This window comes from Oncorhynchus gorbuscha, linkage group LG12 (genome assembly GCF_021184085.1).
Source record: "Oncorhynchus gorbuscha isolate QuinsamMale2020 ecotype Even-year linkage group LG12, OgorEven_v1.0, whole genome shotgun sequence".
Classification (NCBI taxonomy): Eukaryota; Metazoa; Chordata; class Actinopteri; order Salmoniformes; family Salmonidae; genus Oncorhynchus; species Oncorhynchus gorbuscha.
Window position 1 is genome coordinate 75,341,141 of NC_060184.1, and position 27,836 is coordinate 75,368,976.

Sequence of the window (27,836 nt, forward strand, 5' to 3'; positions counted from 1 at the left end):
TTGATAACCTTCGAAATCGCTCTCGGACAAGGTGACTTATCAATATATTCATCTGTATTTATCCCCAACAAATGAAATGCTAATTAGCTGCTAATGTGGCTATCAAAGAACTACAAATGTATTTGTTTTTTATTTAAGGACAAATTATTATTTTTGACAATGACTGTCTACCCCGGCTAAACCCTAACCCGGATGACACTGAGCCGATTGTGCACTGCCCTATGGGACTCCCAATCACAGCCGGATGTGATTCAACCTGGATGCCTCTTGCACTGAGATGCAGGGCCTTAGACCGCTGCACCACTCGGGAGCCCATAATGATGATCTGGACGAGACTGCCAAATCTAGGCAAAGGTAAGAATCTATGGATTAACTATCTAATGTTAACTAAATGTAGTAATTAATAAATTGTCAAAATGTACCTGTTTCTTAAAATCCCCTATGGGGAAAAACTAAATGGTGGAAAAAGAATTGGAACCATTTCCCTATGTCACCATTAGGTTTTATGGCTTTTACAACACCTCCACTGTGGGGCTCTACTCCTCTCAGACTAAATCTACCTCTTCACAAATCTTTCAAAGGTTTGTACCATACGATAAATCATGACAATTTTATCCATTCATCGTATAATATGCCATTTAGCACTGGCTTTCATGCATATATTTAACATATTGTATGGGTGGTCCCGGGAATCAAACTCACTATCCTGGCCTTGCAAGCACCACGCTCTGCTAACCGAGCTACAGAGGACCACATTGACGATCTTCCGTCAATAATTGTATACAGTAATAAGTTACACTGTTGCCTCAACAGCAAAACTGTTTGGTCTTTGTCCACCACACATTCAATTCAGAGCTCACAACTTTTTTTTCAGGTTTCTTTTTTAACAAAAAATGTTAATCTTGCATTTATACAGTTTAAGGCATCATGCACACACAAAAAAAGCAATACAAAAGCATACGCTTATTTTTACCTAAAATCCTAATAGGCTCTAACTTTTTCTTAAATGCATTTGCTGATTAAAAATAAGACTATAGAAATATGGCGTTAGCTGGCATGTCAGTGAATCTAAAAGCAGGCTTTGTGCCCCACCATAACCTGCTGTCACAGTGCTTGTAAACATGGCTTCAGCAAAATAGATCTGAGATAGAGGGCATGCTTTGAACATTGGCAGAAGTCCTCCGGAAGCATGCAGTTATTTGTCCTAAATGATATGTACAATGCAGGTTTACCTTAAACACAGATATTCAGGCCTTTACCATTATCAAGATAAGATTCAGATATTAAACAAACATTATAAACAATGACAGACAGTACGTAATGTTGTTATATCCTAACCCAGAGTCCCAGTCCACTTGTGTTTTGGTCATCTTTATCCAGGAAGACATGTTGTGGAGGTGGGAAGGATTTGGCTTTGGCACAATTGTGTCCAGTTCTGCTCTTGTCTTTACTATACAACGTTGAACACCATGGACAGATACTGTTCATAGGAAACCTGGATCCAGCCGTCTTGGTCCGTGTCGTACCTCCTGAACACGTCGGTCAACCTCTGAAAGTGACAAATGAAAAAGAATAATACAAAAATAAGTCATTGAAGATAATATTACAGTGGATCTGGAGAGACGAAGATCTTGACTTAAAACATACTAGCCAGTACAGATGCCATTTCTGTTAATAAACCTTGTTGTCCACTTTCCCAGACAGTTTAAGCAGAGTCCAGAACTAAAAAAAACATTCATAATGGAGATTATCCATTGAAAGAGTTTAGTCCAGGACTAGGCTTTCTGTGTCTGGGAAACCAGCTAAAAACATCTTAATTAATTTACAGACAACAGTATGGCCAGGAAAAACCACTGACCAAGGTCAGAAATCTCATTTGAAAAGAGTCTCTGAAATGTCATGTACATAAATGAAAAGATGCCATGTTGAATCAACCCAAAGTCCAATCTCAATATGGGCTGTATATACTGGGCTAACAATGTAGGCTCCACAACCAGCGCTACATTCCGGGGTGCTACACAACCAGCGCTACATTCCGGGGCGCTACACAACCAGCGCTACATTCTACAGCGCTACACAACCAGCGCTACACAACCAGCGCTACATTCTACAGAGCTCCACAACCAGCGCTACACAACCAGCGCTACACAACCAGCGCTCCATTCTACAGCGCTACACAACCAGCGCAACATTCTACAGCGCTACACAACCAGCGCTACATTTTACTGCGCTACACAACCAGCGCTACATTCTACAGCGCTACACAACCAGCGCTCCATTCTACAGCGCTCCATTCTACAGCGCTCCATTCTACAGCGCTCCATTCTACAGCGCTCCATTCTACAGCGCTACACAACCAGCGCTACATTCCACAGCACGACACAACCAGCACTACACAACCAGCACTACACAACCAGCACTACACAACCAGCACTACACAACCAGCGCTACACAACCAGCGCTACACAACCAGCGCTACATTCTACAGCGCTACATTCTACAGCAGTACATTCTACAGCAGTACATTCTACAGCCCTACATTCTACACCCCTACATTATACAGCCCTACACAACCAGTGGTACATTCTACAGCGCTACATTCTACAGCCCTACACAACCAGTGGTACATTCTACAGCCCTACACAACCAGTGGGACGTGCACAGTAGGCCCATTAAAACAGTACATTCTAAAGCCCTACACAACCAGTGGGATGTGCACAGTAGGCCCATTAAAACGGTACATTCTACAGCCCTACACAACCAGTGGTATGTGCACAGCCCATTAAAACAGTACATTCTACAGCCCTACACAACCAGTGGTATGTGCACAGCCCATTAAAACGGTACATTCTACAGCCCTACACAACCAGTGGGATGTGCACAGTAGGCCCATTAAAACAGTTACCTGTAGAACAATACAACACTGGATGAAGTCATCGAAGGCCACTTGTCCCTTCCTCTGCCTGTCAAACTTCTCTATGAGAGTATTGTAGAACTGGTCTGAGAGACGATACCCTGGGAGGAGAACAGAGAACAGTCAACATTACAGAAACACATCCTTGTTCAACACCCCTTACCCAATGTGTAACATCCATAGGGCTTTATCCTGCTCACTTCAAAGGACAAAGCACTACTTCGTTTTAATAATACAAGGACAAACAAAAAAAATAACAATGCATAACTATATCTACACCACAGGTTGGTTGGCATCTTAATTAGGGAGGACAGGCTTGTGGTAATGGCTGGAACAGAATCAGTGGGATGATATCAAATACATGAAACTCATGGTTTCCATGTGATGCTACCCTTCTATTGTCTCCGTTCCAGACATTTGAGCTTTTCTCCCCTCAGCAGCCTCCACTGATCTACACAACAATTTAGGCACATACAGTAGCTTTATCCAGACTCATGCATGTTGACCTTACGGAAGGGCATTGGAATATCGGGGCTGACCTTGCGAACCACATACAGTGCCTTGCGAAAGTATTCGGCCCCCTTGAACTTTGCGACCTTTTGCCACATTTCAGGCTTCAAACATAAAGATATAAAACTGTATTTTTTTGTGCAGAATCAACAACAAGTGGGACACAATCATGAAGTGGAACGACATTTATTGGATATTTCAAACTTTTTTTAACAAATCAAAAACTGAAAAATTGTGCGTGGAAAATTATTCAGCCCCTTTACTTTCAGTGCAGCCACCTCTCTCCAGAAGTTCAGTGAGGATCTCTGAATGATCCAATGTTGACCTAAATGACTAATGATGATAAATACAATCCACCTGTGTGTAATCAAGTCTCCGTATAAATGCACCTCCACTGTGATAGTCTCAGAGGTCCGTTAAAAGCGCAGAGAGCATAATGAAGAAGAAGGAACACACCAGGCAGGTCCGAGATACTCTTGTGAAGAAGTTTAAAGCCGGATTTGGATACAAAAATATTTCCCAAGCTTTAAACCATCCCAAGGAGCACTGTGCAAGCGATAATATTGAAATGGAAGGAGTATCAGACCACTGCAAATCTACCAAGACCTGGCCGTCCCTCTAAACTTTCAGCTCATACAAGGAGAAGACTGATCAGAGATGCAGCCAAGAGGCCCATGATCACTCTGGATGAACTGCAGATATCTACAGCTGAGGTGGGAGACTCTGTCCATAGGACAACAATCAGTCGTATATTGCACAAATCTGGCCTTTATGGAAGAGTGGCAAGAAGAAAGCCATTTCTTAAAGATATCCATAAAAAGTGTCGTTTAAAGTTTGCCACAAGCCACCTGGGAGACACACCAAACATGTGGAAGAAGGTTCTCTGGTCAGATGAAACCAAAATTGAATTTTTTGGCAACAATGCAAAATGTTATGTTTGGCGTAAAAGCAACACAGCTCATCACCCTGAACACCCTATCCCCACTGTCAAACATGGTGGTGGCAGCATCATGGTTTGGGCCTGCTTTTCTTCAGCAGGGACAGGGAAGATGGTTAAAATTGATGGGAAGATGGATGGAGCCAAATACAGGACCATTCTGGAAGTAAACCTGATGGAGTCTGCAAAAGACCTGAGACTGGGACGGAGATTTGTCTTCCAACAAGACAATGATCCAAAACATAAAGCAAAATCTACAATGGAATGGTTCAAAAATAAACATATCCAGGTGTTAGAATGGCCAAGTCAAAGTCCAGACCTGAATCCAATCGAGAAACTGTGGAAAGAACTGAAAACTGCTGTTCACAAATGCTCTCCATCCAACCTCACTGAGCTCGAGCTGTTTTGCAAGGAGGAATGGGAAAAAATGTCAGTGTCTCGATGTGCAAAACTGATAGAGACATACCCCAAGCAACTCACAGCTGTAATCGCAGCAAAAGGTGGCGCTACAAAGTATTAACTTAAGGGGGCTGAATAATTTTGCACGCCAATTTCAGATTTTGATTTGTTAAAGTTTGAAATATCCAATAAATGTCGTTCCACTTCATGATTGTGTCCCACTTGTTGTTGATTCTTCACAAAAAAATACAGTTTTATATCTTTATGTTTGAAGCCTGAAATGTGGCAAAAGGTCGCAAAGTTCAAAGGGGCCGAATACTTTCGCAAGGCACTGTACATGCAACGGTTGGCCCTCCATCAGTATGGTCAAATAGGGAAAGCATACTGCTCACCGAATCCAGTCAGTGCCTGCTTCAGCTCGTTCTTGTCGATGAAGCCCGAGTTGTCTCTGTCGTAGGTGCGGAAAATGTTCTGCCAGTCCGTGATGTACTTCCACACACCCGCAAACTCATTGAAGTTCACCCCTCCTTTGTTCTCCCTATCAAACATGGCTGTGAAAGGGAAGCCAATAGAGGAGACATGAGTGAGAGCAAGTTTGGGTCTGTTCAGTATGGTGCAACGATGTAAAATAACACTCTGATAGAAATGCACTTTGTAGAATAGGTGTGGTTTTTTTTCTTCTGTCTTATAGAATCAGGCACCATGTCATCTTTACAAATTACATTTCTATCTAAAACATCCTGAATAGGTCTAGACCCCTGAGAACTACAACTAAGAAGAGCGAGCAGCTGGGAAGTGTAGTTCAATGCTGGAACACTAACACAATGGGCTAAGGTCTCGCATCATGTGTTATGACACAGAGTTAAAGAAATCTTGCTTGTTTGAACTCTCCCCTGTGGTTCTATCCAATTACATCCTAATAAAGAGCTTCATCACAAGGAAGGTCTGGATGGCCAATCGAATACAACAGATTTACACAGTAGGCTCCAGTACAGTGGGAAGCAAATGGGGGATTATTGTGAGCTTTAAAATAACTTAATAGAGAACTAGTTGTATTTTCTTTGATATATATATATATATATAAAATTCACATTCCACTACACTTCTCGGACTCCAGAATGATCCAGTTGGTGAAGGTGTAATTAAGTTTGTTAACCAATCAAAAAGGTCAGTGTGTGATTATAGACGGATATGCCTTTTGAGACAAACACCTCTTGTTTGTGGGAAGGAAATACACCCGTTTGCTGATAGCTGCATGCACAGGAGGTTGGTGGCACCTTAATTGGGGAGGATGGGCTCGTGGTAATGACTGGAGCAGAATGGTATCAAAGACAAACACAGGGTTTCCATGGTTTCCATGTATTTGATGCCATTCCATTCACTCCGTTCCCGCCATTATTATGAGCCATTCTCCCCCCAGCAGCCTCCACTGGCTGCATGCTCCCAATTAACTGGGGAGCCGGGTTGAAACATGTCACTGCACATAAACGTTAAGGTTTGTTGGTTGCTATGGGAAAAACATGTCAACAATTCTAGTACAACAGGACAATATAGGCTTGTCGTTGTGCAAGTTTGTTTGTGTGTCAAGGGTCCAATGAGAGACTACTCACATATGATTGATCGGACCGTCACTGGGTTGAATGGGGTCCATGTACCTAGAGAGAGAAGAGAAGATAGTGGCTTTAATGTCCTCATTTGTTTCACCTAAGAGTTAAATCGTACAGGATGACTGCCAGGTTAATAGCTTTGGACTTCAATGAACCAGGCCATTCATAACAGAACAACCAGAAGAGGGAATTAGGCCAAGTGTTAGTGGTGGAGAACTCTGGTGGCTTAAGCAACCGTTATGTTCTTATCTTGGGTATGCTTTGGGTAACAGCAGAACTGCTACCACGGAGAAAGTGCTAGAGATTTATCAGGGTTCCCTAATGCTTGCTGACTCACCCTCACTGCTCAGAGGGCGAGAGAGACAGGAAAGATCATCCCAGGTCCTCACCAGGATTTAGACAAGCCAAAGAGTTCGCAGCTTTTAAATAGTTTAAAGAGAGACAAAGCTTTGCAGTGAAGTAAACTGAACAGCTTCTCATTAAGCCTTTCCTCTGCAATGACAAGGACCAGTCTGGTAATACAGCTGGACTGGGTCAGGGACCAGTCTGGTAATACAGCTGGATTGGGTCAGGGACCAGTCTGGTAATACAGCTGGATTGGGTCAGGGACCAGTCTGGTAACACAGCTGGATTGGGTCAGGGACCAGTCTGGTAATACAGCTGGATTGGGTCAGGGACCAGTCTGGTAATACAGCTGGATTTGGTCAGAGACCAGTCTGGTAATACAGCTGGATTTGGTCAGAGACCAGTCTGGTAATACAGCTGGATTGGGTCAGGGACCAGTCTGGTAATACAGCTGGATTGGGTCAGGGACCAGTTTGGTAATACAGCTGGATTGGGTCAGGATCAAGGACCAGTCTGGTAATACAGCTGGATTGGGTCAGGATCAGGGACCAGTCTGGTAATACAGCTGGACTGGGTCAGGGACCAGTCTGGTAATACAGCTGGACTGAGTCAGGATCAAGGACCAGTCTGGTAATACAGCTGGACTGAGTCAGGATCAAGGACCAGTCTGGTAATACAGCTGGATTGGGTCAGGGACCAGTCTGGTAATACAGCTGGATTGGGTCAGGGACCAGTCTGGTAATACAGCTGGATTGGGTCAGGGACCAGTCTGGTAATACAGCTGGATTGGGTCAGGGACCAGTCTGGTAATACAGCTGGATTGGGTCTGGATCAGGGACCAGTCTGGTAATACAGCTTGGGTTAGACTGGTTTTACAGCTGGATGGGACAGGGACTGGGTCTGGACTGGTTTTACAGCCTGTGAGATAAAGTTTCCTCTGTGCAGTACACACACTGGGCCTTCTCACTGTGTTGCCCAGTGTTCACTCATGAAGAAGGAGCAGGGACATGGAAAAAAACACCCCAAAAAACAGGGTGACTGCAACACAGCTCCCCACGGGAGAGGCTCAGTGAGAGAACAGCTCCCCACGGGAGAGGCTCAGTGAGAGAACAGCTCCCCACGGGAGAGGCTCAGTGAGAGAACAGCTCCCCACGGGAGAGGCTCCGTGAGAGAACAGCTCCCCACGGGAGAGGCTCAGTGAGAGAACAGCTCCCCACGGGAGAGGCTCAGTGAGAGAACAGCTCCCCACGGGAGAGGCTCAGTGAGAGAACAGCTCCCCACGGGAGAGGCTCAGTGAGAGAACAGCTCCCCACGGGAGAGGCTCAGTGAGAGAACAGCTCCCCACGGGAGAGGCTCAGTGAGAGAACAGCTCCCCACGGGAGAGGCTCAGTGAGAGAACAGCTCCCCACGGGAGAGGCTCAGTGAGACACTCACATGTTTGAATTGAAACATAGTAACACACTTTCACTTACTAGGCAGGCTAAAAAAAACAGCATGTGCAAGGTTGAGCTCGACCTTGAGACAGACAAATCACCCCATCGCCTCTTTTCCTCACCGACACCAAGTGGAGGCAGAGGGCTGAGCACAGAGCCACAGAGGCCAGACAATCTGCCCTTAGACAAACATTTCATTTTAGGCATTCAGCAGATGCTCTTATCCAGAACGACTTACAGTAGTGAGTACATACATTTCTCCTACTCTTTCATACTGGTCCCCCGTGGGAATTGAACCCACAACCCTGGCATTGCGTGCTCCATGCTCTACCAATTGAGCCACATGGGACCTAACCTAATTGTGCATGTTTCCTGTCAAAGCCAGACATGTTTGTTCTGTGTTATTATTCAGTCTGTTCAAGGGGCGATTCAGGACGAGTCAATGCAGGAGATAGTTATTAGTAGATGGTCTAGATTTTCTTGGCACGTAGGCAGACCTCACATTCAAAACTACTCAGCACAGTGAATGCAATGCTGCCGATTTCAGTAACTACTAGAGTGGTGGGCTCCGAAACCGCAAAATGTATCAAAGAACATAAATATCAGTCTGGGTACATTTTGGCAGGTGCTTTGTGCAGACAGAGCAGGTGTTAAGAGGATCGTTAAATATGAAGACCTAGCTAAAAGGCCCCGGCACCTATAAAGAAATCCCTTTAATGAAAGACTGGTGATGTACAGCGGGGTGGCTATCACTTTCTCATCAGGGAGTTTCACTGAGAAGATTAGAGGAAACAAGGGGGAAGGAGACTATGAGAGTGGGGAGAGGCGCCAAGAGAGGAGGATCGATAAGAAGAAAGGAAAGGAGGAAGATGAGTGGAAACAAGTGAAGACGAGGGGGAAGGGGGATGATGAGAATTCGGGAGAGGAGTCGAAAGAGGGGAGGATCGATAAGAGAAGAGGTGAAAAGAGCAGTTTTTACAAGAAGAAAAGAGAACGAGAACAGTGAGGTTTGGGTGAGGGTCAGATTGACAGTGAGGATCTGAGTGAATATCAGAGTGACAGTGACAACACTATGGGCATGGTCAGTGAAGCGCACGGCCGAGGACGGGCACAGCTTGCATTCAGTCAGCAGCTTGGTCAGTCACACACAGTCTCACTGGCACAGCCTCATCATGACACAGCCCTACTAAATGAACTGGACTGACTGTGTGTGTGTGAACACAGTTCCTGTCTGCCTTCCACGCGGCCTAGTCATCAGTATTCTGAACCAGGGCTACTGCCAGACAACAGCTTCTTTCATCGCTCCTGACTATTTTTCAGTGTCCAAAAACAGTCAGAAGAATATCCATTCAATCCTTTTCAAAGTCCTCGATCGATTCAAAATGTTGAGGTTCGGAATAAATTGTTATTATTAACATGGTCTCAAAGTTTGCTTTGTTGGAACAGGTGCCCAAATGTAAACCCGATGTTCAGTCACGTCACTGACTCAATCCTGAGCATATCTCGCCATTCAGCCTGGTGGGAAGATTGTCATGTTGCGCTCATGGTGTTGGCTAAGCCACTCCTCTCTGTCATATCTCCACAACAAGAGGGTGTTGAGTTGATTATCAGGTGGTAGCCGTCGTCAGACACTTCCTGCCTCATACAGGAAGTACTCTCCCTGTGTCATCAGATGACCTTTTCCCCTGATAGGTCAGCCATTTTGAGGTAAAAACAAAACATTTGTGTGCAGACCACCAACTTTCCTTATCTCTCAGTCCTTAACCAGGTGTTGAAATGAGAGAAGGAAGCCGTGTTGAGGTGGAGAGGAGTAAGAACGTACCGTTCGATAAGGCCTGCTGCAGCTCTGTGTCTGATATCACAGCGCTCCTGTCCTTGTCCACTCTGGGGGGGAAACAAGACAAACGGTATTAACACACAGTAGAGCCATGTTGAAATCCTACAGCCACGCTGTAAAGCCCCTTGTCAGAATCTCAACACTCCATTCAATGAAAGTGTGTGTGTGCTGATCTCATGACGGGAGGGACGACGACTTATCGGGGATGGTGACGAGTGTCGTTTTACAGGGACGCCCGTGCCACCATCAAAGTGATCAGTGAAAAGTGAAACCAAAAATAACCAACAGCATACAAACAGTGTGCTGATGCGAGTTACTAGTGCTATACTCCTGTATGATGTAATAGCCAGACTGTTGGCAAGAGGGCTATTATGGTCTGTTTGTGCAGTCTTGCCAGCAATGTTTGGCATGACAACAAGCACAGGAGTTGGGTACCATGCAGCATAAACAGATCTGGGATCAGGCTAGCTATTATATTTTGCGTGCAATGCCAAAGAAAGGAGGCTTTTCCATTGAGTGAAAATAGATGAGATGCAATTAAGGTTTTCGTTTTGAATTTACAATAGACAGATATCGTATTCTATTGTAGAATCTCAGAACCCAGAGCTATCTGTCACAGAAGTGTTGCATCACAAACTAATTAGCCTAATTTGTAAAATCATGTTCCAATTTAACAGTATAAGAATGGTACAAGCGTTCTGTTTCGACGTGAGAGACGTTTTGTGGGTTGAACATTAACAGAAATAAGAGGCTTTGCCTTCCAGATCTGAAATAACCTTCTCCTCTGTGAAATGAAGGGCAATCATCCCATCCTGAATGACTCACATAGCAACATCTCAAACCCACCAACTAAACCTCAGTCTTTGCATAGCAAGACGGGACAAAACCGGTTTCCACGAAGGGACACTTTGTGACTTCCTACAGACTGTAAGAAGATGAAGGTTGGTCAGAGGGTGTACCTAATATTAAACACTTTTAGAGTAGGGTCTGTGCGGTGTCCAACTACACACGGTCTACTTCTTGTTATTCCTCTCTCTACCTCAGGTTAACTTACCTCACTGGGTTTTACATAACATGAGATGAAGTGCGAGAGCATCATTATGTTTCCTTTTCCTGGCCTGAAGCGGAAGTTGGAACCATCTGCCCATTTGCTGAATGGTGTTCAGAACAGATCCTAAAAATGATCGGTACACAGCACAGCAGCCATCGGAATCTTAACATTTCCCCAATCTGTCTCCGTTTTTCCTATGAAGCGATTCAAGGTATGACAGGCCTGGCAGAACATAGTCTTCCAATCAAATGGTTTAGCAGTGTATGTCATGCTGGCTCATGGTAGGGGGGGGACAACATGACCCTAAACCATTGCTTATTCACTAACGGCAGACAGTGAAAGCAATTGTTTGTATCGTCACAGAGATGTTGACCTGGGCCTCGATCCTAGACTGATCCTTTGCTGTTCTATTCGAGGCCGTCTTTGTGGCCCACATTTTTGACATGACAGTGTGATGGAATCTGATGATCCTATAGGTGGAGAGTGGAAAAGGAACATTCTACAACACATGCCAAGCGGAAATGCTATGAAAGGACCAAGTTGCTAGTGACTCATGCATTTACACTTTGACCACTCAAGTCATATGACCCAGGGAGGGAGTTCCAGCCACAGTGAGTTGCTTGGCGGGAGAGTGTGTGGTGGAATACAGATAACGAGAACTAGGTCTTATCTGGCTGTTATAAATTATTCAACAAGGTGTTTCAGGTCTTGCGTGCCTCCAGCATTTTAATGTTGAGAGAAAGCAAAGCACCATGGGTCCTCTGCAGTATTACATAACTCAATACTACCACCAGGGACAAGAGCAACTTCCTATTTTTCTACTACAACCTTATGCCAGCTCTTTCCAGTTATTACTGTATGTAAATTGTCAAGCCCGCTCTCTTGTCAGTTCTTGTAAAATAAAGTTTCCTCAAAGCTATTCTCATTGGATAACTGCCCGACAAAATAGAAACCGATAGTAAATTATTCGATTATTTTAATGTGATGCCATTGCCTAAATCAACTCCAATAAGTCCATTGAACAACATTATGGCTTTGTATGTGTGTCAAGAAAATGTCATAATGCTATTGAGTAAAATAGGAAGTGAGAAAAAAACGTACTTACTAGAGACAAATGACAGGCAAAATAAATCCCAATAATATGTATATATTTTTTTGCAAATTAAAATAAATTTAATTAAAAACCAGTCTGTCAAATACATGTCCTCATGGAACCATGGTTGTAATATGAAAACAATAACTTTGTATGCGAACCGAACATAAATTGTGCTATTATTATCTCTGCCAATTATGCGCCGTGGCAGCAGTTTTCAAAATGAAGCTCAAACCAAAGCGAATAGCCAGCCACGAAAGACGTGTTTTCCCTCACCTCTGAAATATATTCCAAAGAAAACCTTGATCCGGTCCCGGCGCTGCGTTGTTGTATTGTTGTTGTTGTTGTTGTTGTTGTTGTGGAGCTCCTCTATACGGACTACCGGAATTATATGCCATTTTAAAATCTTTATAATTTGTACTACACTACCCTATACTCGTTTTAATCTGACACTGACGTTCGGTCGTCACGAGTTACCACAGCCACAAAGTCTTAACTATGGCTAAACCCCGCCCATTTCTACAATTTATCTTCCAGATAAATTCCAATTTATCTGGAATTTAAACCTAACCTTAACCACACTACTAACCTTATGCATAACCCTAAACACAAATTAAGACCAAAAAGCACATGTTGGTTTTCATGACATTTTTCAATAGAGCCAATTTGACTTTGTGGCTGTGGTAACTAGTGACAACCTGACATTCCTCGCGCAGAGGCGTTGCATGTAACCACTTCCCATAAGAAAAGTGGACACGCCATAGAGCTCCATCCTGAGTGGGTTACTCGGAAATTACTCTACTTTGAAACGTTTTGATTGGTCTTCTGCCCGGTCCAGTGATTTACCAATGAGGGAGTTCGATTTAGCTCAACCCTGATGGGTACTTAGGTCCCGTGACGTGAACGGGTAAAAGCGGAGTTTTGGGGGAAGTCAGTTGTTTTATTCATTTAAACCTATAATTAACTAGGCAAGTCAGTTTTTTTTTAAACTAGGCAAGCAGTTCGTGAACAAATTCTTATTTACAATGACAGCCCAACACAGCCAAACCCTAACGACGCTGGGCCAATTGTGAGCCACCCCATAGGACTCCCAATTACAGAAGGTTGTGATACAGACTGGAATTGAACCAGGGTCTGTAGTGACATCTCCTCCAGCACTGAGATGCAGTGCTAGACCGTTGCACCACTCGGGAGCCCTAGCCCCAGATAAAATATTTTTATCAAAATAAATCATGTGAAAACTAAATTAATGCACATTAATCCACGTGTAACCAACATCACTTTTGTTTTGAGCCAACTTCACTGGGGCACCTGGCTCACGCCCGGAAGGCAGCCCAGTTCCACAACAAATGCAAACACTTTTCACGCACTAAAAACTCAAATCCCTTTAATGCATTGTTGTGTGAATTTCAAAATCCCTTTTTGCTGGAGAAGCACAAAAAGTAAAACACCATGCTGTTTTAAACTTTGACAAATCTTTTTAACACCTTGAACAAAAGTAAAGTCATCTAAAAGTAGCTACATAATTAAACGTTTAAGATTTAAATTATTTCCAATATTATAAATATGATTTTCACTTCTAAGAACTAAAACAGCTGTTTACATCCGAAATGCTGTTGACCTGTATTTGCTTTTCTGTAATTGCAATCACTCTCCGTGATTGGTCAAAGCCTAAACATTGTCAGTCTAAGTCTGGTGCGAATTTCGGTCATGCTCAATACTGCTCTCTGTGGAGAATCTGAAACTAGCAGCTGACAATGACCCTTTTCTTGATTTAGCTAGCTAATCTATACGCAAGTTCTAGACACCAAACTAAGAAAAAAAATCTGCAAAGAATTGAGGAAATATGTTTTACCTTCCAAACAGTCTTCAGAGGCACACCAGCTGCTTTTCCACTATTTGGAGAGTAGTGGGCTAGCTCAGCTAGGCTAACATTCTCTTTGGCAGAGTTTAATATTTTGTATCTTGTCAATGTAATGTGTGTATTGGTCATCATCATCATCAGAGGCTTTCAATTTAGACAAATTCTGGTATTTATTATCATGCTGTTTGACAGCAACCAAAGGGAGCAGGATAACATGCAGAGAGCTTCTGAGGGGCAACGTTGGGCAGACATGGTGACAACAATCCTTCCTCTCTCCTTTCTCTGTCTGAGAGACAGAGGGGAATATGTTATGCTAACCAACCTATATGGTCCCTAAACTTCGAGACGAAACATGGATAGCTAGCTAAGTTAGATGTATTGTGTCATGGCTCTGATCATAGCTAGTTGTTGTGTATGTGTGTATCTTTTGCAGTGAGGACATCATGGTTTACGTGATAGTCCCGGTGACTCCGCTCTGCCACGATCTCCCCCGACCTCGCTTCTCCCTCTATCTGTCTTCCCAGCTGCAGTACGGGGTGGGCATCGTCTACCACCGCCAGTGTGGCTTCCTTCTGGATGAGAAATGATGTTCAGGGTCACCCGCTTGACCGGAGGAGAAAGGTGCAGGGGAAGATGGCTGCCGTTTTTACTGGCTCCTACCCAATTATGCTATTTTGTGTGTTTTTGTGCCATTGTTTGTAACTTATTTTATACATAATGTTTCTGCCACCGTCTGCTATGACCAAAAATAGCTTCTGGATATCAGAACAGCGATTACTTACCTCGAACTGTAAAAATATTTTTTCTCTAGTGAGTCGTGCGCAAACGATTTACTCCAGATACCCGACCAGGCCCAAATCCCTGTCATTCCCATTAAGAGAAGACACCAATACAGGGGACGCATGTCTGGGTGCCTTGTGAGAATTTCTCGGGCCAGTGGGTAACCTGCCTCTACCATCCATCCTATTGGCCTCCGTGCAATCATTGGAGAATAAACTGGATGAGGTCCGTTAAAGATGATTCTACCAACGGGACATTAAAAACTGTAATATCTTGTGTTTCACCGAGTCGTGGCTGAACGACAACATGGATAATATACAGTTGGCTGGTTTTTCTGTGCATCGACACGACAGAACAGCTGCCTCCAGTAAGACAAGGGGTGGCGGCCTGTGTCTGTTTGACTATAACAGCTGGTGCGCAAAATGTAATATTAAGGAAGTCTCAAGGTTTTGCTAGCCTGAGGTAGAGTATCTCAAGATAAGCTGTAGACTACACTATTTACCAAGAGAGTTTTCATCTATATTTTTCGTAGCTGTCCATTTACCACCACAAACCGATGCAGGCACTAAGACGGTACTCAACGAGCTGTATACGGTCATAAGCAAACAACAAAATGCTCATCCAGAGGTGGCGCTCCTAGTAGCCGGGGACTTTAATGCAGGAAAACTGAGATCCGTTTGACCTCATTTCTTCCAGCATGTTACATGTGCAACAAGAGGAGAAAAAAAACTCTAGACCACCTTTACTCCACACTTTACTCCACACACAGAGATGCGTACAAAGCTCTCCCTCACCCTTCATTTGGAAAATCTGACCATAATTATATCCTCCATATTCCTCTGCTTACAAGCATAAACTAAAGCAGAAAGTACCAGTGACTCAATCAATACAGAAGTGGTCAGATGACACAGATGCTAAGCTACAGGGCTGTTTTACTAGCATAGACTGGAATATGTTCGGGACTCATCCAATGGCATTGAAGAGTCACTGGCTTCATCAATAAGTGCATCGATGATGTTGCCCCCACAGTAACCGTACGTACATACCCCACCCAGAAGCCATGGATTGCAGGCAACATCCACACTGAGCTAAAGGGTAGAGCTGACGCTTTCAAGGAGAGGGACTCTAACCAGGACGCTTATTAGAAATCCCGCTATGCCCTCAGACGAACCATCAAACAGCCAAAGCGTAAATGCAGGACTAAGATTGAATCCTACTACACCGGCTCCGATGCTCGTCGGATGTGGCAAGGCTTGTAAACTATTACGGACTACAAAGGGAAGCCCAGCCGCGAGCTGGCCAGTTACACAAGCCTACCAGACGAGCAAAATTACTTCTATGTGCACTTCGAGACAAGAAACACTAATGCATGCATACCGCCCCAACAGATCCACTGATGACGCAATCTCAATCGCACTCGACACTGCCCTTTCCCACGTAGACAAAAGGAACACCTACACGAGAATGCTGTTCATTGACTACAGCTCATCATTCAACACCATATTGCTCTCAAAGCTCATAGTGTTCTCAAAGACCCTGGGACTAAACACCTCCCTCTGCAACTGGATTCTGGACTTCCTGACGGGCCACCTCCAGGTGGTAAGGGTAGGCAACAACACATCTGCCACACTGATCCTCAACACGGGGGCCCTCAGGTGTGTGTGTTTAGTCCCCTCCAGTACTCCCTGTTCACCTACGACTGCGTGGCCTAGCACAAGTTTTCAGACAACACAAAGGTGTAAGCCTGCTTAAATTCATCAAAAAAGTTAGCTAATAACAGTGAACCTTTTTTTGTGGGAGACACATAAGGCAATTCTAGGTCTTGTGGCATATTTTGGTTAAACTATCTATTCTATAGCTATCTCTCCCATCACTGTACTGCTCCATCTATTCTATATCTATCTCTCCCATCACTGTACTGCTCCATCTATTCTATATCTATCTCTCCCATCACTGTACTGCTCCATCTATTCTATATCTATCTCTCTCCCATCACTGTACTGCTCCATCTATTCTATATCTATCTCTCTCCCATCACTGTACTGCTCCATCTATTCTATATCTATCTCTATCTCTCACCCATTACTGTACTGCTCCGTCTATTCTATATCTATCTCTCCCATTACTGTACTGCTCCATCTATTCTATATCTATCTCTCTCCCATCACTGTACTGCTCCATCTATTCTATATCTATCTCACCCATCACTGTACTGCTCCATCTATTCTATATCTATCTCTATCTCTCACCCATTACTGTACTGCTCCGTCTATTCTATATCTATCTCACCCATCACTGTACTGCTCCATCTATTCTATATCTATCTCTATCTCTCACCCATTACTGTACTGCTCCGTCTATTCTATATCTATCTATCTCCCATCACTGTACTGCTCCATCTATTCTATATCTATCTCCCCCGTCACTGTACTGCTCCATCTATTCTATATCTATATCTATCTCTCTCCCATCACTGTACTGCTCCATCTATTCTATATCTATCTCCCCCGTCACTGTACTGCTCCATCTATTCTATATCTATCTCCCCCGTCACTGTACTGCTCCATCTATTCTATATCTATCTCCCCCGTCACTGTACTGCTCCGTCTATTCTATATCTATCTCTCCCATTACTGTACTGCTCCATCTATTCTATATCTATCTCTCCCATCACTGTACTGCTCCGTCTATTCTATATCTATCTCTCCCATCACTGTACTGCTCCATCTATTCTATATCTATCTCACCCATCACTGTACTGCTCCATCTATTCTAACTCACCCATTACTCTATGCTCTGTATATTCTATATCTATCTCTCCCATTACTGTACTGCTCCGTCTATTCTATATCTATCTCTCCCATTACTGTACTGCTCCATCTATTCTATATCTATCTCTCCCATTACTGTACTGCTCCATCTATTCTATATCTATCTCTCCCATCACTGTACTGCTCCATCTATTCTATATCTATCTCACCCATCACTGTACTGCTCCATCTATTCTAACTCACCCATTACTCTATGCTCTGTATATTCTATATCTATCTCTCCCATTACTGTACTGCTCCGTCTATTCTATATCTATCTCTCCCATTACTGTACTGCTCCATCTATTCTATATCTATATCTATCTCTCTCCCATCACTGTACTGCTCCATCTATTCTATATTTATCTCCCCCATCACTGTACTGATAAATATATTCTATATATTTATCTCCCCCGTCACTGTACTGCTCCATCTATTCTATATCTATCTCCCCCGTCACTGTACTGCTCCGTCTATTCTATATCTATCTCTCCCATTACTGTACTGCTCCATCTATTCTATATCTATCTCTCCCATCACTGTACTGCTCCGTCTATTCTATATCTATCTCTCCCATCACTGTACTGCTCCGTCTATTCTATATCTATCTCACCCATCACTGTACTGCTCCATCTATTCTAACTCACCCATTACTCTATGCTCTGTCTATTCTATATCTATCTCTCCCATCACTGTACTGCTCCATCTATTCTATATCTATCTCTCCCATTACTGTACTGCTCCATCTATTCTATATCTATCTCTCCCATCACTGTACTGTTCCATCTATTCTATATCTATCTCACCCATCACTGTACTGCTCCATCTATTCTAACTCACCCATTACTCTATGCTCTGTCTATTCTATCTATCTGGAACAGTCTGGGCAGTATTTTAGACATGGTTATCATTCCCTCTCTGCAGCTTTCAGTGTGGTGTCCTCGTTCCTCCTTAGGTTTGGCAAGGTCACCTTCTACTCTCTGCTGCCCCTGGAGGCAGACTACAGTACTGCAGCTCACATGCTCTCCAAACTGCTAGGTGAGAGCTGACAGAGAGAACAGAGAAAAAAAAATAGATATCGCATTCCAATGTTGTTTTACTTCACTAACAAACATGCATGCGTTTTGTGTGTGCGTGTGTTGTATTGTGACATATGTGTGCATGTGTTATATTGTGACATGTGTGTGTGGTGTTTGTCCAGAGCTGGTGTCTGCTAGGGAGCTGGCTGTACATCAGGCTGAATCCTACAGCCCCATTACCATCATCCCTGGACCATTCAGCACCGTGCATGCCTGAGGAACACAGAGGATGTCCACACACACACACACACACACACACACACACACACACACACACACACACACACACACACACACACACACACACACACACACACACACACACACACACACACACACACACACACACACACACACACACACACACAGGGGTTGTGTGCGGCCGTACTTTTAAAACTAATAATGTTCATTCATGTCCCAAATTTCATTCCTGTGAGATTATCACCTCAAACGGTTTTGTAGCACACACGAGGACCTCTTGAGTTTTGTAACTTTTTTTGTAAAACATTTAGTGAAGCCTTTTTATAACAAGTGAAATTACTGAGTTATTATTGAAAGGTAGTTGTTAATATTTTTTATTCAAAGTTGGTATTTATATTATTAAATCTATTGAAGAGTGTATTTATTATTAATATATTTAATATTATGTATTTAGCAGGGGATATATTTTATTCTAATTTATTTGTCAATTGTCATGAAAGTTGATATTGTTGACAGCAACGTTTTTGGTGAACTTTTCTCAGATGTCTTTTCTATCTCATTGTGGTATGATGTTACTCTGTTCTTACGGTGAAGCATTTATGAGTATCTTATGTCAAGTGTTATTGTTTTCAGGTTGACTTGGCACATCTAAAGTCAAGTTGTCAAGTTGTCCGCTCAAGAGGAAGCTTCTCACTGTAACCAGTGCCTGCAATCTGGTTCAGGTTATTAATCAACCTTTCCAGGGTGTTTACAAACACTACAGGAACAAGATAATCCACATGTACAGTGTCTTGCGAAAGTATTCGGCCCCCTTGAACTTTGCGACCTTTTGCCACATTTCAGGCTTCAAACATAAAGATATAAAACTCTATTCTTTTGTGAAGAATCAACAACAAGTGGGACACAATCATGAAGTGGAACGACATTTATTGGATATTTCAAACTTTTTTAACAAATCAAAAACTGAAAAAAAGGGGGCGTGCAAAATTATTCAGCCCCCTTAAGTTAATACTTTGTAGCGCCACCTTTTGCTGCGATTGCAGCTGTAAGTCGCTTGGGGTATGTCTCTATCAGTTTTGCACATCGAGAGACTGACATTTTTTCCCATTCCTCCTTGCAAAACAGCTCGAGCTCAGTGAGGTTGGATGAAGAGCATTTGTGAACAGCAGTTTTCAGTTCTTTCCACAGATTCTCGATTGGATTCAGGTCTGGACTTTGACTTGGCCATTCTAACACCTGGATATGTTTATTTTTGACCCATTCCATTGTAGATTTTGCTTTATGTTTTGGATCATTGTCTTGTTGGAAGACAAATCTCCGTCCCAGTCTCAGGTCTTTTGCAGACTCCATCAGGTTTTCTTCCAGAATGGTCCTGTATTTGGCTGCATCCATCTTCCCATCAATTTTAACCATCTTCCCTGTCTCTGCTGAAGAAAAGCAGGCCCAAACCATGATGCTGCCACCACCATGTTTGACAGAGGGGATGGTGTGTTCAGGGTGATGAGCTGTGTTGCTTTTACGCCAAACATAACGTTTTGCATTGTTGCCAAAACGTTCCATTTTGGTTTCATCTGACCAGAGCACCTTCTTCCACATGTTTGGTGTGTCTCCCAGGTGGCTTGTGGCAAACTTTAAACGACACTTTTTATGGATATCTTTAAGAAATGGCTTTCTTCTTGCCACTCTTCCATAAAGGCCAGATTTGTGCAATATACGACTGATTGTTGTCCTATGGACAGAGTCTCCCACCTCAGCTGTAGATCTCTGCAGTTCATCCAGAGTGTTCATGGCCCTCTTGGCTGCATCTCTGATCAGTCTTCTCCTTGTATGAGCTGAAAGTTTAGAGGGACGGCCAGGTCTTGGTAGATTTGCAGTGGTCTGATACTCCTTCCATTTCAATATTATCGCTTGCACAGTGCTCCTTGGGATGTTTAAAGCTTGGGAAATATTTTTGTATCCAAATCCGGCTTTAAACTTCTTCACAACAGTATCTCGGACCTGCCTGATGTGTTCCTTGTTCTTCATGATGCTCTCTGCGCTTTTAACGGACCTCTGAGACTATCACAGTGCAGGTGCATTTATACGGAGACTTGATTACACACAGGTGGATTGTATTTATCATCATTAGTCATTTAGGTCAACATTGGATCATTCAGAGATCCTCACTGAACTTCTGGAGAGAGTTTGCTGCACTGAAAGTAAAGGGGCTGAATAATTTTGCATGCCCAATTTTTCAGTTTTTGATTTGTTAAAAAAGTTTGAAATATCCAATAAATGTCGTTCCACTTCATGATTGTGTCCCACTTGTTGTTGATTCTTCACAAAAAATACAGTTTTATATCTTTATGTTTGAAGCCTGAAATGTGGCAAAAGGTTGCAAAGTTCAAGGGGGCCGAATACTTTCGCAAGGCACTGTATGTTATTGTTAGCTATCAGGGATCCTCTGGAAGGAGAAGAGACACAGTCTGGTATCAATCGCCATGAGAGCCTTGAGTTGGGGAGGAGTGAGCATTTTGGGGTAACGGTCAGGTCTGATGAAGTGAGAAAGAACAGATATCCCTAAGGTTCTGTCTAGCAACAGAGATGCATTGGCTGTTCAGATGTGGAGGAGACTCAGCCTATGAGAAAGGGTTAAATATCAGTGCGTGTGTGAAATGGTCGTTGTCTGAATACAGCTGTATCGACCCTTTGGGAAGAATAAAACTTGGTTAAGCTTTTCTAGTGTCCGTTGAGTTGTTTACTCTGAGAATTAGAAGCTAACAGTTTGACTACAGGCTCAAAATGGCCAGAAACAAAGAGCTTTCTTCTAAAACTCGTCCGTCTATTCTTGTTCTGAGAAATGAAGGCTATTCCATGCGAGAAATTGCCAAGAAACTGAAGATCTTGTACAATGCTGTGTACTACTCCCTTCACAGAACAGCGACAGAACAAGTCCTCAACTGGCAGCTTCGTTAAATAGTACCCATAAAACACCAGTCTCAACGTCAACAGTGAAGAGGCGACTCCGGGATGCTGACCTTCTAGGCAGAGTTGCAAAGTCAAAGCCATATCTCAGACTGGCCAATAAAAATAAAATATTAAGATGAGCAAAAGTGTTATGGACAGACAAATCTTAGTTTGAGGTGTTCGGATCACAAAGATGAACATTTGTGAGACGCAGAAAAGTGAAAAGATTCTGGAGGAGTGCTTGACGCCATCTGTCAAGCATGGTGGAGGCAATGTGTTGGTCTGGAGGTGCTTTGGTGGTGGTAAAGTGGGGGGATTTGTACAGGGTAAAAGGGATCTTGAAGAAGTAAGGCGATCACAAGATTTTGCAACGCCATACCATACCCTGTGGATGGCGCTTAATTGGAGCCAATTTCCTCCTCCAGTAGGACAATGACCCAAAGCACAGCTCCAAACTATGCAAGAACTATTTCGGGAAGAAGCAGTCAGCTGGTATTCTGTCTATAAGGGAGTGGCCAGCACAGTCACCAGATCTCCACCCTATTGAACTGTTGTGGGAGCAGCTTGACCATATGGTACGTAAGAAGTGCCCATCAAGCCAATCCGACATGTGGGAGGTGTTTCAGGAAGCATGTGGTGAAATCTCTTCAGATTACCTCAACAAATTGACAACTAGAATGCCAAAGGTCTGCAATTGCTGCAAATTGGGTGGCAGCGTAGCCTAGTGGTTAGAGCGTTAGACTAGTAACCGAAAGGTTGCAAAATCAAATCCCTGAGCTGACAAGGTACAAAATCAGTCATTCTGCCCCTGAACAAGGCAGTTAACCCACTGTTCCTAGGCTGTCATAGAACATAAGAATTTGTTCTTAACTGAATTGCCTGGTTAAATAAATGGAGGATTCTTTGACGAAAGCAAAGTTTGAAGGACACAATTATTATTTCAATTAAAAATATATTTATAACCTTGTCAATGTCTTGACTATATCTCCTATTCATTTGCAACTCATTTCAAGTATGATTTAATGGAAAACAAGGACATTTCTAAGTGATCCCAAACGTTTGAATGGTAGTGTGTGTGTTATCGCTTTTCAAACTCAGCTCTGAATCCATGATAGGGCAATCTATCTAATTGAACTCAAAGGGGTTTCTTTAACCGAAGCTTCTCTAATGTCAAACATGTAAAGTGTGGTGTACCGCAGGGCAGCTCTCTCGGCCCTCTTTTCTATTTTTACCAATGACCTGCCACTGGCATTAAAAAACACCATGTGTGTCCATGTATGCTGATGATTCAACCATATACGCATCAGCAACCACAGCTAATGAAGTCACTGAAACCCTTAATGAGTTTCAAACTGTTTTGGAATGGGTGGCCAGTAATAAACTGGTGTGGCTGTTAAACAAGTTGAGGAGACTAAATTACTTGGTGTTACCTTAGATTGTAAACTGCCATGGTCAAAACATATAGATTCAATGGTTGTAAAGATGGGGAGAGGTCTAGCCCTAATAAAGATGTTTTTTTTTGACACCACACTCCAAAAAGCTAGTTCTGCAGGCTCTAGTTTAGTCTAATCTTGATTATTGTCCAGTCGTGTGGTCCAGTGCTGCAAGGAAAGACCTAGTTAAGCTGCAGCTGGCCCAGAACAGAGCGGCACGTCTTGCTCTTCATTATGATCAGAGGGCTAATATTAATACTATGCATGCCATCCTGGCTAAGAGCTGAGGAGAGACTGACTGCATAATTTCTTATTTTTATAAGAAACATTAATGTGTTGAAAATACCAAATTGTTTGCATAGTCAACTTACACACAGCTCTGACACACACACTTATCCCACCAGACATGCCACCAGGGGTCTTTTCACAGTCTCCAAATCTAGAACAAATTCAAAAAAGCGTACACTATTATATAGAGTCCTTATTGCATGGAACTTCCTTCCATCTCATATTGCTCAAATAAACAGCAAACCTGGTTTCAAGAAACAGATAAAGTAACGCCTCACGGCACAATGCCTCTCCCCTATTGGACCTAGATAGTTTGTGTGTATGCATTGATATGTAGGCAACGTGTCCCTTTAAAAAAAATGTATGTAGTTCTGTCCTTGACATGTTCTTGTCTATTGACGTTCTGTATTATATAATTCTGTATTATGTCATGTTTTGTGTGGACCCCAGGAAGGGTAGCGGCTGCTTTTGCAACAGCTAATGAGGATCCTAGTAAAATACCAAATATGACTATTTTTTAATAAGCCCCAGGAATCTACAAAATGTAGTTCTGTCTGGAGCCATTATTGGTACCATTGTTTTCCATTCATTTGGGATCTAAATGTAAATGTAAATGTAAATCTACTGAAGAGATTGTATTGTTGAACGTGGACTCATCCACATCTGAGCTATGAAAACATGAACATCTGACTAACTTTGATTTTGGGGCTGAACAATCCCTTTACATTTCTGGTCAATAAATTGAATTAGATACCAGCTAGTTTGCTTTACTGTAGAGTACAATTTAGGAATAGTCTGCAAGGGGACAGTAGGGGGCAGTTGAGGACTGGTAGCTAGTCAGTCTCAGCAATTTAACAGCAGAGATCTATTCTGGACTATGACCTCGTCCCGCTCCTATCTCCCCTTGACGTCAGTGTGTCTGGCTGGCAGAAAAATCACATCTGATCTCATGGCTTAATTACTCAATACAATTCAACTTGTGGGCAGAAGGAGAGGGGTCTGTGCAGCCTGTATCACACAGCCCAAATGTAGCAGCGGGCTGCAATAAACAAAAGCAAATGAGGCAGAGGTCACTGCTGTGGTACATGGAGTGATGGTGACAGCCTGTTTCTCTGTTGAATGCAGACCAGCCCAGGGGACAAAATGGAAGTGTGACCGAGGGCCCCGGAGAGAGAAGACTTATTTCATGTTCTAATCTACACGGAACTGGCAGAGAGCTGACATTACCAGTGTAATCTAGCACTGAACTGGCAGAGAGCTGACATTACCAGTGTAATCTAGCACTGAACTGGCAGAGAGCTGACATTACCAGTGTAATCTAGCACTGAACTGGCAGAGAGCTGACATTACCAGTGTAGTCTAGCACTGAACTGGCAGAGAGCTGACATTACCAGTGTAGTCTAGCACTGAACTGGCAGAGAGCTGACATTACCAGTGTAATCTAGCACTGAACTGGCAGAGAGCTGACATTACCAGTGTAATCTAGCACTGAACTGGCAGAGAGCTGACATTACCAGTGTAGTCTAGCACTGAACTGGCAGAGAGCTGACATTACCAGTGTAGTCTAGCACTGAACTGGCAGAGAGCTGACATTACCAGTGTAATCTAGCACTGAACTGGCAGAGAGCTGACATTACCAGTGTAATCTAGCACTGAACTGGCAGAGACCTGACATTACCAGTGTAGTCTAGCACTGAACTGGCAGAGAGCTGACATTACCAGTGTAGTCTAGCACTGAACTGGCAGAGAGCTGACATTACCAGTGTAATCTAGCACTGAACTGGCAGAGAGCTGACATTACCAGTGTAGTCTAGCACTGAACTGGAAGAGAGCTGACATTACCAGTGTAATCTAGCACTGAACTGGCAGAGAGCTGACATTACCAGTGTAATCTAGCACTGAACTGGCAGAGAGCTGACATTACCAGTGTAATCTAGCACTGAACTGGCAGAGAGCTGACATTACCTGTGTAATCTAGCACTGAACGGGCAGAGAGCTGACATTACCAGTGTAATCTAGCACTGAACTGGCAGAGAGCTGACATTACCAGTGTAATCTAGCACTGAACTGGCAGAGAGCTGACATTACCAGTGTAATCTAGCACTGAACTGGCAGAGATGACATTACCAGTGTAATCTAGCACTGAACTGGCAGAGAGCTGACATTACCAGTGTAATCTAGCACTGAACTGGCAGAGAGCTGACATTACCAGTGTAATCTAGCACTGAACTGGCAGAGAGCTGACATTACCAGTGTAGTCTAGCACTGAACTGGCAGAGAGCTGACATTACCAGTGTAATCTAGCACTGAACTGGCAGAGAGCTGACATTACCAGTGTAATCTAGCACTGAACAGGCAGAGAGCTGACATTACCAGTGTAATCTAGCACTGAACTGGCAGAGAGCTGACATTACCAGTGTAATCTAGCACTGAACTGGCAGAGAGCTGACATTACCAGTGTAATCTAGCACTGAACTGGCAGAGAGCTGACATTACCAGTGTAATCTAGCACTGAACTGGCAGAGAGCTGACATTACCAGTGTAATCTAGCACTGAACTGGCAGAGAGCTGACATTACCAGTGTAATCTAGCACTGAACTGGCAGAGAGCTGACATTACCAGTGTAATCTAGCACTGAACTGGCAAAGAGCTGACATTACCAGTGTAATCTAGCACTGAACTGGCAGAGAGCTGACATTACCAGTGTAATCTAGCACTGAACTGGCAGAGAGCTGACATTACCAGTGTAATCTAGCACTGAACTGGCAGAGAGCTGACATTACCAGTGTAATCTAGCACTGAACTGGCAGAGAGCTGACATTACCAGTGTAGTCTAGCACTGAACTGGCAGAGAGCTGACATTACCAGTGTAGTCTAGCACTGAACTGGCAGAGAGCTGACATTACCAGTGTAGTCTAGCACTGAACTGGCAGAGAGCTGACATTACCAGTGTAGTCTAGCACTGAACTGGCAGAGAGCTGACATTACCAGTGTAGTCTAGCACTGAACTGGCAGAGAGCTGACATTACCAGTGTAGTCTAGCACTGAACTGGCAGAGAGCTGACATTACCAGTGTAATCTAGCACTGAACTGGCAGAGAGCTGACATTACCAGTGTAATCTAGCACTGAACAGGCAGAGAGCTGACATTACCAGTGTAATCTAGCACTGAACTGGCAGAGAGCTGACATTACCAGTGTAATCTAGCACTGAACAGGCAGAGAGCTGACATTACCAGTGTAATCTAGCACTGAACAGGCAGAGAGCTGACATTACCAGTGTAATCTAGCACTGAACTGGCAGAGAGCTGACATTACCAGTGTAATCTAGCACTGAACAGGCAGAGAGCTGACATTACCAGTGTAATCTAGCACTGAACTGGCAGAGAGCTGACATTACCAGTGTAATCTAGCACTGAACTGGCAGAGAGCTGACATTACCAGTGTAGTCTAGCACTGAACTGGCAGAGAGCTGACATTACCAGTGTAATCTAGCACTGAACTGGCAGAGAGCTGACATTACCAGTGTAATCTAGCACTGAACTGGCAGAGAGCTGACATTACCAGTGTAAATCCATCAGCCAAGAGAATAGTTGGTCTATTTTACTAGCCTTTTTAGGTCATTTTCAATTTACTTTCCACATCCTGCTAAGGCCAAAAGGTGGAGGTCACCAAAGATCATGGTATATACTGACTTCGCCTCTTCCTCTCTGATGTCACTGTGCAATGTGTGACCACTGACCACTGACCAGTACACAACGTGAAAATCAACAACCCTCTGCTATTGTCATTTCACAGAGGGGACTGAACGCATCACAAAATGATCGCTAAAATGTCTTGGCATTGGAAAATAATCGTATATCCATATAGAGTTTATATTGGGTTGTTGGTGTGGTATCTAGGTGATAGAATTTGTTGCGAAACCCTGGTATGTCACATGGGCCAGTCAGCATGTGTGTTAGTGGAAAAGGAACTCCCCCTTCCCTGGGGAGTGACCACACACAATTATGGAACATGCACACAACACACACAGTTATGGAACATGCACACAACACACAGGCATGCAACCACACGTGCCACACATTCCTGCACACAGGAGAGACTTGTAAGGGTTATTGGGCAAACAGTTGTTTTTTTAACGCTTACAAATGTGACACCACACTGCCAATGTTCCGTAAATCGATCACGGCTCATACACACCTGTCACACTGCCAGAGACAATCAGTTACAGTCCAAATATTTACAAGAGGTCAGCCAAAAAGTCACCCACTGCATATATCACAAATAAGCTATGTCTCATTATTGATAAAC

The 27,836-nt window shown here is 43.4% G+C and overlaps 1 protein-coding gene across 1 annotated transcript; it reads right to left on the minus strand.

Annotated features, from left to right (window-relative positions):
* Positions 1-545: 545 nt before the first annotated feature.
* Positions 546-12,598, minus strand: LOC123991394 (programmed cell death protein 6-like). The gene is made up of 6 exons (XM_046292955.1): positions 12,403-12,598; positions 9,968-10,029; positions 6,371-6,415; positions 5,153-5,311; positions 2,906-3,015; positions 546-1,549 (listed from the first exon to the last, which is right to left on the minus strand). The coding sequence occupies exons 1-6, from the start codon at positions 12,522-12,524 to the stop codon at positions 1,451-1,453; spliced, it is 597 nt and encodes a 198-aa protein (XP_046148911.1). The 5' UTR covers positions 12,525-12,598; the 3' UTR covers positions 546-1,450.
* Between the last annotated feature and the right edge of the window lie 15,238 nt (positions 12,599-27,836).

What these genes read in the sequence shown, in the direction of transcription:
- LOC123991394 (XM_046292955.1), bottom strand. Translation starts at nt 12,524, where the DNA reads ATGGCATATAATTCCGGTAGTCCGTATAGAGGAGCTCCACAACAACAA. An exon ending in GCAGCAGGCCTTATCGAACG is followed by an intron (nt 6,416 to 9,967) that starts GTACGTTCTTAC and finishes TTCTCTCTCTAG; the next exon opens with GTACATGGACCCCATTCAAC. An exon ending in GACGGTCCGATCAATCATAT is followed by an intron (nt 5,312 to 6,370) that starts GTGAGTAGTCTC and finishes TCCCTTTCACAG; the next exon opens with CCATGTTTGATAGGGAGAAC.